Source organism: Haemaphysalis longicornis, unplaced genomic scaffold, assembly GCF_048455015.1.
Source record: "Haemaphysalis longicornis isolate Haplotype H1 unplaced genomic scaffold, Haemaphysalis longicornis Haplotype H1 scaffold_7, whole genome shotgun sequence".
NCBI classification, from domain to species: Eukaryota; Metazoa; Arthropoda; class Arachnida; order Ixodida; family Ixodidae; genus Haemaphysalis; species Haemaphysalis longicornis.
Window position 1 is genome coordinate 41,785,089 of NW_027526422.1, and position 11,658 is coordinate 41,796,746.

An 11,658-nucleotide genomic window follows, 5' to 3' on the forward strand; every position below is an offset into this window, starting at 1 on the left:
AGGTCCTGCCACTAAGTGTTAAAACCGTTACTAGTCTAGACCGTGCACTTAGTAACTGCTGCTGGTTTGATACTAACATTGACTGAAGTAACAAAACACAATAAGTACAGCTCTGTTTCCTTACGAAATCACGATTAAAAAGTTTTTGCAAATCCACAGGCTGACTTTAAAATGCATAATTCTAAATTTACCGCTAAAAGATTTTATTTTTACGACAAGCCCACCGACTCTCTCAGGGGACTTTGCGCTACTAGCTATAAAAGCAAGAAGAGCAGATGTGTTTCTAAGGTAACTAAGTAATACTCGCTCTCCCAGTACATCCCGTTGGCTTTCTTGCTCAATTCGTTTGTTGATTGTCCACGTGTGATATGTGCGTGATTAATGTGTCCATGTCGCGCTGCGCACTCAGAAGATCCACATTGTTATGCATAGCTTTTTACTAGGTTATGCATGGCCAGTTAGTAAAAGCAATTAAGTACCTAGTCAAAACTGGGACAAGTAACTGGTTAGTGTTCTGTTAGTAAGAGCGCCGACCTTTTTCTTAAGAGTATACTTTTGCTTCAAAACTGCAACATGAGTAAAAAAATTGGCGCAGCTTTCACTAGTGGTGCAAGGCCGGAGAAACAGCAGAGCTGGCGGCCCCTTTAATTTCGTCGGAGACCCGGGTCCCTGTTGCACCTCGCATGGATTTCCGAACTTGTCGCTAAAATTTCTCCGTGACTGGCAGGCCAGGATCGTTTTCCCCTCAGGCTTTCACATATCTCCCAAAGTGTACCGCGCGCTGAAACCCAAGGCAACGGGATTGCGAAACTCGTAGTCTGTGCTCCCCACTCCTGGTGCGAACGCCCGTGAACTGGCGAGGAGAACAGCACGCGAGAGATCACGCTCCGAACGCTGGACAGAGTGCTCTCGAGGGTCGACGCCGGGCTCTCCTCACGAGGCGCACGCTCACGTGCGCTCGGTATTTTTTTTCTGTATTCTTTTCTGGTACCGCTCGACGTTGGAACTAAAAGCTTTAACAGCTCTGCTGTTAAAAAAATTTACCGCGTTCCACTGCTCCAAGTCGGGTGCTTCGATGCCAGCGCTGCCGTACGGCGGATACGCGCCTGAATCGAGGCACCCTACTACAACGTTTATAGAACCACGTTGCCCCACTCCACGAGCGTTCCAAGCGGAACGTAGAACCTATCTAGTGGAACCATTCGTTGCTGTTGCCGTATGATCTCTCAAATGCCGCCAGGAGCGCGGGCGACAGCAGGCGACAAAGTAAATGCTGTTGATGTAGTATTTCATTTGCTATCGTAAAAACCAAGCATCCATAAATTTTTGTAGCGTAAGCTACACTGGCCGAGGTTGAGCAGTTTCGCGTGGACCCTGAAGGGCCGTGCTGCGCAAGCGCGAGGAGCATTGGATTGGACTGGATTGGATTAAATTGGATTCTATTGTATTGGATTGGATTGGAAATCCAATCCAATTGGAGTACGGGTGTGTAGAGAATTGGGTCTGCACATTCGCCGATCTGCGCATTCCAGAGGAGTGACGACAAAGCTGCGGCAGACGCACTGGCGCCGGCGCGTGCCCAGCTGTGCGCCTCCGTTGCGCAGTAGCAAAGTCTGACGCTGCGCCGGAGCCGCTTGATAGCAGTTTCGCGTGGCTCCTGGAGAGCCGTGCTGCGCATGCGCGAGGAGCATTGACTGGACTGGACTGGACTGGACTGGACTGGACTGGACTGGACTGGACTGGATTGGATCAGATCGGATTGGATTCGGTTGGATTGGATTGGATTTCTGAACCTTAGCTCACGCTACGTATATCCTGGCATGCATAGCCGAGCTAAGCCGCTCTAATTTTTTTAATAAAGGAACACTGCAAATATCTCATATATATTGATCTTCTGCCTCACATTTGCGTAATGTCTTGTTCTTGTTCAACAATGTTGACAAGTATAAACACTGACACCAGACTTAGACGTTTAGATTTGGCTGTGGGTATATAAGACTATTGCACAGCTTCTGTTGCACTTTGGCCGGGTGGCTGAATCGAGTTACAGACAGACAGACAGACAGACAGACAGACCAAAATTTCTGCGTTGAAGTAGCCCAAGAAATACTATCGTCTTTAAAATTCTTCGGGCACTTAAGTTTGCTTACGTGATCTGAAGGCGAAAGCCAGCGATTATTAGACTTCTTTACTGCTGCATCGCGTTTGCGTGTCTTTTTCCGGTTTTCTTTTTTCGTCTTTTGACGCGAATTACCCCGACAGGCATACTGGCCGCAATGCACGCGGCAGTTTCCCCGCAGTATAAGGCTCTCCTCCGCGTGCACTTGTTCTACTCACGTTCCGTCACGTTCACTTGTCACCGGGGAACGCACCAGGCCAATTCTTGTTCCATTTCCGTACGATGATAGCGCTGTGGTGAGCGCAGTTGGCTGCTGCGCCGGCGAACTGGGTTCGAATCCTACACGAACCGGAATGAGTTTTTTAACGCAAAGCTCGTCGAGCGGTTTCGCCATCGTGGTGATTTGACCTTCACTTGACCGCAGCTGCGCATCACGGGACTCGCCGGGCCTAGCTGCGCAGAGGACCGCGTTTCCCGCAGCTGCTGGGTTGGCGCATGCGCTCTCCGCAGCTTGTTCGCGCCTGACCACGTGACTCACTGCGCGCATGCATGTTTGGCCATGAATGGGAGTGAGGCGTGGACGTCTTCCCCGAGCGTCGTGCGGTAGCTGGAGGCTTTGCGCAGTAGGCCGTAAGCTGCGTTTGACCACACCGCGGCTATGTCCTGACGATTCTCCGGCTCGGAAAACGCCGGAAGCGGGACCACAGCCATGGACAAAGGCAGGCTTTGAATGAATAGTAAAATAATTATAGCTAAAGCAAAGGTGAACCAAGTGAAACCAGGAGTTAACCAGGCTAAGCCAAGCTTTGCATATCCAGGTTTAGCGGAGCTAAGCCGCAACCGTTCTCTTCTTATTTCTTTTATCTTCATAGCGGCCGCCATTTTGGTACCAATCGGGTTGATCGACGCCGACGACAACTGCGGTCACTTTGGCGCGTCTGATGGGACATCGAAGGCTTTCGCCTTAGTATTGACACCAACCTTCTGCGTAAGAACACATCGCACTCCTGATGCAAAGAATGAATACAAGAGTTCCTTTTTTGAGCGTAGCCGGTGTTAGGGCCGTTAGAGGTATGATATAGAACCCGTTTACGGAAGATGCTTTTTTGCAACGCGCTTACTTAAGGCGTGCAGAAGATCCACCTTACGACTCATGAAAATGATTTAGCTATAGAGTAATAGCGGCAGGCTAGCCCTTATTAACAACGAAGCTAGCTGCTGTTTTTGTTGGACGTAATGTGTGCGGTGTGCGGCGTCATAAGAAAAGGGGGGGATGTCATAGTTACTCTCGTCGTGTACCGCGCACGTGAGCACGCGTTTTGGGAGGAGGGCCCTGCGTCGTCCAGGCTCGTGCGCTGTGCTCGCAAAATAAAAAAAAATTGTTAACGTGCGTCCACATCGCAAGGGGGGACACAAGACAGCTCGCGCTACAGATGCCCAGTTCGCGAAGCCGGTTGGCTGACGCGTTCCACTTTGAGAGAAATGTGAAAGACTGCGGACCAAATGATCCGGGCCCGCCAGTCATGCATGAGGAAGGCGACTATATAGATGGATATACCACAGTGAAGAACGACGAGGGAACATGTAAATGAACAATATCTAACCTAATGTAATGGGTGGTGTTGCGCTGAAATACAAAGAAATCCCCCAGCTTCGCTATGGTTCAGGCCTTGCGCGACTTAGTGCAAGCTTCTCCATTTATTTTTTTATTTTTTTTTGCATTTCGTACAGTTAGGTAATACTTAAATTTCAAGAAAAAGCCACCTCCCCCCTATTTCTTGATGAGGGGGGGAGGGGGGGGGGGGGGCAAATGACTCATAAAGCGAACCGCTACGCCCACGCATTTGAAAGCCGCCTACATGGCACTTCAGCCGCCACAGCTTAGCTATAGTCCGTCGATCCTTTCTGCACACAACACTTCGCACGAAGCAGCAAAAAGCCCCGCTCCTGACTAGCCTGAGATAACGGCCGAAAGAAAGGCAAGCCGACTGAGCTTTCCAGTGGCACGGTCCTTTCATTCATTCATATCATTTTTTATTTACTCCAAAAGCTTATTCACTTTCATCTTTTTCACTCACTTTGAAAGCCGGCGGTGAATAACAGCCCATAAAGTGTTAAAAAAAGACACTGCCGTGTCTTTCCTGTGCTTTGCCCTGTGTGTGCGCTGTTTTTCAGAGCCGCACATATGCCCCAACCGGTTCTCCTTACACCGCTTGTTCATAGATAGCGGGATCACGAGGGAGCTAAGTTTTGGTCTGGTCGACACACTTGACCTCAGGTGCTGGATAAGCTATTCTGTGTTCTCGGGAAACTCGCGTACAAATTGCGCAATTGTGCAAGACGTGCAAGGATCGAATCCTGCGGTAATCGAAAGCCATGCCAGACAATCACTTTTATTTTTGCTGTTAGGGGGCTCCCACCGTTGTTTTTCGAGCGTGGCAATGGGCCTCATGAGGGTGTGCAAATGGAGAAAGCACTGCCTAGAAAGCTCACGTGTGAACTATCCAAAAAGACAGGGGTTCAACAATGTTATTTTCTCGCTGCGCGCTGAGGTTTCTCGCTCTCTATATATATACCTATTTCTAGGGCAAACGTTCAAAGGGCCCTTTCTATGCTGAGAATCAAAAATCAAAAGCAGCGCGCTTCCATATCAGCGACGAAAATCTCCTAAAGTATGCTAGCGTGTATTACAACAAGCTTTGAGGTTGCAATAGGAGAAACGTACATGTTTCGTCTTTAACTATTTGTGCTTGCGTGCACACATATGCACGTCTGCCCTTCAAACCTTTGAGACAAAAATTTGCTCCGAGCTATCTGAGGTGCTCGTGTCCAGATATCATTTCACCTATGATTTCAAATGTTATGCGCAGGTGTACCGGAGGGACGCAGGAAAGATCTCGAACCGGAAGTGGTGGTAGCAGACGACGTACTCGTGAGCCTTAGCACTTTATACCGGTCACCTATTGCGCAAAAGTGCCGTTAAAGCGCTCGTCCTGCGCACTCCGTTTCAGCCCCATCCGTTTACACGCTGCCGACGGCGTTTCATCATCACACTAACGAGATTGCGATACAGACAAGCCTGGCGTAGAAGTTTTATATATGGTTCCCAAAGGGGCCAGAGCTGTGCGTCTTTCCGCCATCTTGAGTTCTACATCTGTGCGGGAAAGCCGCCCGTCACGCACGCAGGAACCACCCTGTTGGGCTTCGGTGAACACGGCTGGCATGGGCGCGTTTTTTCGCGTGCTCGAATCTCACCCATAGAAAGAGATGAAGATTTCCTGCCTGGATCTCTTGCTGATTTGCGCTATGAAGTCCCAGTGACATCATAATCCCATGTCAGTCAACACCAAGTTTCAATATTTGCTTACCACGTACGGAACAACAAACCTTATCCAATTTAAAATCTGCTCCATGCCGTAAAATGTGTTGCCGCTGTGTGAGAGTCTTAAGGACACAAAGCTTTATGACTGGTGATTTGCCGCAGGTAGATTTAAAAATACTCTGCTCGGACAGAGCTATTGCCGGCATGCGTCTTGCAAAGATATAGATAGGTCCACCTGTTCGCCAGCACTCACTCACTCACTCACTCACTCACTCACTCACTCACTCACTCACTCACTCACTCACTCACTCACTCACTCACTCACTCACTCACTCACTCACTCACTCACTCACTGAAATTGTTTCCGGGTGACGTCGAATTTAATTTCTGTTCCGAACAATCTCGCAGTTCATGTGAAAAATATTTAGGTATACTACAAAGGCCAGCTGAACGACGTTTGGCGCTTATCGCCACACAGAACATATACAGTTTTTGTCAAAATTTTCTAGGCCAAACCTAAGCCTTCCGGACCACAAAGAATTCAAAGAGTATACTAATAAAATGTGATATTCCCAGCCATTTTGACCACGTGTGAGCCAGCGATATGAGGACAACTTATTGAATTGTTCATAGCAACCTTTCAACGCCCTGGAGTACACGTGGAACGTTTCGGCCTAGAGAAGAGCTTCGAAGATGATAAGAATGGTACATGGGCCGAAAACACTCCGCATCTGGGCCTGCTGTACTCGTATCAATAGGAGTTGAAACTATGACAGTCTGATTGCTACGATCAAGAGGCAGCGCCCTGTATCCATTTTACCTTTCATTAACGCGTGATACTGGCGGGTCGCGCACCGTACCCGACGAACGACTGGCAACCAAGAAACCGCGTGGAATAAGTTCCTGGAAGGGTCCAGTGCACCTCAAAATGTACTCACGGCGATCATGGCCAGCCTGGCGTACATGCAGACCCTCCATTCGATGGACTCCCTGGCCAGCAGCAAGGAGAGCACGACGGCGACGCTGGCGATGGCTCTCTTCACCAGCAGCCTGCGGCACGTCGGCCGCTTCTTGGGCGCGCTCAGGAACGGCCGGGCCGCGTGCCGAATCTCGGCCTCGGTCAGGCCGTCGGCCACGCAGCAGTCGAGCGTAGCCTGCACGTCTCGCTCGAGCTGAGCCAGAAGGCCGTCCCTCGCTGCTTGGTCCGACATGACCGGAGGAACCAGAGACGATCCGTCTCCAGTGGATGCGCCCGGCAATGACTGGCCTTGAAAAACTGGTAGATTTAGGCGAAACTATTTCCGAAGGAAGAGACGGCGCGAAACCGCCCCGGCATTGTCGACGATTGGTGGCGGACTGACCGTCGAGACGCGTCCTGCTTTGAACACTTGTGTCCGCTAGAAGCTCTCCGTGTCGCCCCCTTTTTGTTTCAATTCGAGCGAGAACACAGATTCTTTAAACAGCTGCGTGTCACTTTTCAGCGGTTGCTGGAGTACCGTTCTGCTGCCGGCAGTACACGAAGAGAAGTACGACGTCTGTCTCGGCGACAATGCTGTATGCACCCCGGAACTCGGAGCGCGAATCAGTTATCACGTACGAAGCAGACGACGCACTGCACAGTAGCTGTTGCACGTTGGCCTGGGCGCATCGTCGCCCCGCATCAGGGCATACCAGTGGGAGCGGCAAGAGGAAGAATGGTGGGAGAGGAGTGAATAGGCGAGGACGAACGAGCGGATTAGGAATGAGAAGAAGGGCAAACACTCCGGCGAGGGATTAGCTATGTTTGCTCCTTATTGTTTGCTCCGTTTATGATCTTCTGTCTTGTTTTTTATAGGGATGCGAGTCTTATCCGCGGCAGCTCGATAAAAACCGCGGCTTCCAAATTTTTACGGGGTGGCGGGCTTCACAAACACACCAGTGTCGGTATTCTCGTGCTTGTCCGTTTTGAAAACGTCCGTTTTATTTTGGCGTAGTTCCAGTTGTAGGCAGGCTTTGGGTTTACTTTTGCGCAACTGTTCTTGTAACACATTTTAAACGACTAAACCTATTTTAAACTATTTTTTTTTTGTTTATTGTTTCGCCAGAGTATACCAACAACAAGGCGAGGAAAAATCGTCTGCTTCAAATCGTCTGCTCTGCGAAGCCGCGGCTCATAGCTCCGCTGGCTCCGCCAACACCGCTCCGCCGTGCTTGCATGGCGTCACATCCGGGTGTTCGCTTTTAGCCAATGAGGGCTTGCTCAAAAAGGACACTTTTGAAACGGACACAAAACGGACAAAACACAAGAATACCTAAGTAAAGCTGTAGACTGGGCTGGTTGGTAATTCATAGGGAACAAATGTAGCGCAGCAGAAACACACGGGACGGAAAGAATACACACGGACGAGCGCTCACTTCCAACTGATTCTTTATTCACAAGACGGCAAATATATATGCTTAGCCTTAGCAGGAACAAAAAAGACGTAGGAAACAAAAACATAAAACACTGACAAATAAAGATCGAGTACACCCAACACGAGCCAAACATCTTCACAATCACAGTGACCTGTCGCGTATGGCATCACATTTCAGAAAATGTAATTCACGGTCAGATAACGCAACCGACAGTTTGCTAACACAGTCGTTTTTTTCCCCGCGCCATCTGAGCTGCGTCACTGATTAAGCGCGCTTGCTTGTCCTTAATTATCTCAGCAACTGTGGTGAGAACTGCGCAGTGCAATCCCTACACGTGCTGACATGCAGTGCCAAAAAACCTTCCTTGCCATTACGCACCTTATTGGCATGCTCGCGTAGACGCTCATTGAGACATCTGCCAGTCTGTCCCACGTAGCTCGCGCCGCACGCCAAAGGAATTCTATAAACTACATTTTGAACACATTCTACGAACTGTGTGCTGTGTTTAGGGTCTAGGAGCTCTTGATAGCTCACGCCAGTCATGTTCTGAAACGCCAGTGCTCCAAAATTGTCCATGCAGTTCTCTATGCACTCTAACAGGTCTGTGTGCGGGAGCAAATAAGATGTTTGGCGCGTGTTGGGTGTACTCGATCTTTCTTTGTCAGTTTCTTTTTTTGTTTTTGTTGTTTTGTTTTTGTTTCCTACGTCTTTTTTGTTCCTGCTAGGGCTAAGCATATATATTTGCCGTCTTGTGAATAAAGAATCAGTTGGAAGTGAGCGCTCGTCCGTGTGTATCCTTTCCGTCCCGTGTGTTTCTGCTGCGCTACATTTGTACACAAGAATACCGCCCCAGAGGATTCCAAAACGGCACTCCACTAGGGAGCTAGGGAGGGATTGCAAGGGTGGTATGGTATACTCCTAGGAACAGACCTTTTTTTAAGAAAATTCGCCAACAAGTAACATACCGCTCAAGAAATTTCTCTCTGAAACACCCCCTTTTTCTCTTTTTTGGCCTCTTCGTCCTCTTGTTGCGCTATACATCCCTTATTTAATAGTGACTTTGCCGAATGACGTGTAGGCTTTATTTCCTCGCATAGCGGGTGCTCTAAAGTCGGTTTTTTTTCACGGCGTTTCAGTTGTGCGAGACACACCAGACACACCAGTGCGAGCTGTGCCAGACACACCAAAGGCAGGCATAAAAATGGGTGCTTGGTCGACTTCAGCTCCAAGGGCAAATTGTTTGACGTTATGACACGAACCTGCACACTTTGTCGTGGGGTCCCCCATCACTTTTGCAAACCCAAAGGGAGGTCCCTTGGGAGCTCACTGTTGAGAGCCACTGCTGCAAGTTGTCCTTGCTTGTTGCGGGACCTGAGCTGAGGGCTGTTTTGGGTCCTTGGTCGGGTCCCAGTCCGGCTGCACGTGCGATCAAAGCTCTCTTGCAATGGAGCACAATACTGGACAGAGTCTTGCGAATGAAAATTTCGGGTGCATCAAATTACATCTTTTCATTTTTATAGTTTTTTTGTTTTGTTTTGTTTCTCTTTTTCTTCTATCATCTAGCGTAGCAAGCCAGCGCGACGGCTCGGCTAACCTCACTGGTCTTCATTAATGTTTCTCTCTCTCTCTCTCTCTCTCTCTCTCTCTCTCTCTCTCTCTCTCTCTCTCTCTCTCTCTCTCTCTCTCTCTCTCTCTCGCTAGCTCTCCTTGATACGGTTTTTCAGGCACATCTGACAGGCTGCTGAGATGTGCCCATTCAGGCTTTTGTCGAGCATTGGGGCGGTATTCTCAGTTGTACTCCGGGCCTGTGTACTCCGCACGTGCAGTGTGCGGAGTACACAGGCCCGGAAGCTGAGAGAACTGGCGGCTTTTCTCGTACTACGGACGCAAAAGAAAAAAAAATACGGGGGTGTCGCTGTAAAAACACGCTGTATCAGTAAGAAGGTGAAATTGTGTGCCCCCCCCCCCCCTCCATTTTAAACAGGAGCACAACAACAACAACAATTTTTGTTGTTGTTGTCGTTGAGCTGGCCCCGACATGTTGACCGGTGAACTGGGGCTCGCAGGGTGCCAAATCTTGTACTGTACGAGTGGTGGGCATATCACACCTTATCGCGCTTGGCAAGCAGTGCGTGAAAAATATATTGTTCTTGAAATTACTGCAGCCATACATGTAGAATTTTCGTGACCGTTTTTCGTCGCGCTGATATTTCACGCCATTCGTTTAGAGTTTTCGTGCAGTCGGTCAGGGATGTGAGCATCAATTGTGATGAAAAAAGGCGGGAAAAAACATTGGCCGGTATCCGTTGCTTCACAGCGCAGATAGTATCGCGAATGTGAACAAAAAATTTGCACTCCCTTCCTACACGCACTGAGTGCCGGAACCATCAACGACGGACGTCACAACGGATACCGGCCAATGAATTTTCCCGCCTTTTTTTCATCACAATTGATGCTCACATCCCTGACCGATTGCACGAAAACTCTAAACGAATGGCGTGAAATATGAGCGCGACGAAAAACGGTCATGAAAATACTACATGTAGGGCCGCAGTATAATTTCAAGCACAATATATTTTTCCCGCACTGCTTGCCAAGCGCGATAAGGTGTGACATGCCCACCACTCGTACAGTACAAGGTGTGACAGCCTGCGAGCTGGGGCTCACAGGTCGACAAGTCGGGGTCAGCTATTGTTCCCCCAACAATAACAACAAAAGTTGTAGTTGTTGTTCACGCGGCGGCAACGGGGCCAACGGAACCAACTTAAAGGGGCCCTGAAAGGCGTTTTGAGCACACTAAATGAAGTAGCGCAATCGTTAGATTGGGTCGTCAACGTCATCTGTGCCAAGTATTACTCTTTTACGCGCAGCGGAAAGCTCACACTTTTGTTGCAAAGTTTGTCGCTTTTTTCTCACCCTCCCCTTCGTGTTTTTGGACGCCGCCATCTTCACATGTCTACATCATCGATTCCCATATGTTCGTCATGAGCTAGACATCCTGCTATTGGGCGGCTTTTTCACGCACTTCCGGCAAAGAGATGAGTCGTCTGCTCACCGTCGATTCGCCGGCTGATCTGCCAGCGGAGTGGAGTGCCGGAGTGCTTGGACATTTTACGACAAACGAAACAAGTGTAAACAAACGCTTAACCGTTCGTATTGAATGCAACACGGCCATAACACGACATGGATATTCTCTTACCTGAGTACGTTCCCTAAAGAAAGCGTTGAAACCCCGTGGCACTTCTTTCGTGCAATCGCAGAGAACGCCCTGAGCCGAATGCCCGGGTTTGACGGATACATTTTATTCAACTTCAAAACAAACCAGAGACGCGTTTCGAACGAACGCAATGTCACAACATGCGTTGCAAGTCTGAACCGCGATTGACAGACGATGGGTTGCCTGCTCCTGCCCGTCGTAAATTCGGCACTTACCTCGCGCGCGGTTTGCGGGGACGAACAGCAAGTCACTTAACTTAATCTCTATGGTCGTACGGTTCCAATGCATTGGCTCAGCGGCGCGCTTTCCCTCTAGAGTCAATATATTATCTCTATGACTTAACTCTGGCGCGCAAGCCGAGATGGCTTTTAGCCACGCACACTGCACATACCCCATGCGAGGTTGAGTCGTACGTCGCTTGAGAAAGATAATCCAGAACATGGGAAGCACTATCCACCCGCAGAAGCATAACGTCGCATTTCATCGCGAAACAAAGGCGTCCACAACACACACACGACACACACCATCGCCTCCTGTAATGCCAAACGCATCTCACACTTCCCAATGGGAGTGAGTGGTACAGTAGTATTAACTCTATGGAGTGGT

The 11,658-nt window shown here is 49.3% G+C and overlaps 1 protein-coding gene across 1 annotated transcript in view; it reads right to left on the bottom strand.

Annotated features, from left to right (window-relative positions):
* LOC144145320 (uncharacterized) overlaps positions 1-7,542 on the bottom strand; it is a 38,820-nt gene extending 31,278 nt beyond the window's left edge. The window contains exon 1 of the mRNA XM_077676890.1: positions 6,380-7,542. Coding sequence (XP_077533016.1) covers positions 6,380-6,652 — 273 coding nt within the window. The 5' untranslated portion in view covers positions 6,653-7,542. The remainder of the gene's footprint in view (positions 1-6,379) is intronic.
* Between the last annotated feature and the right edge of the window lie 4,116 nt (positions 7,543-11,658).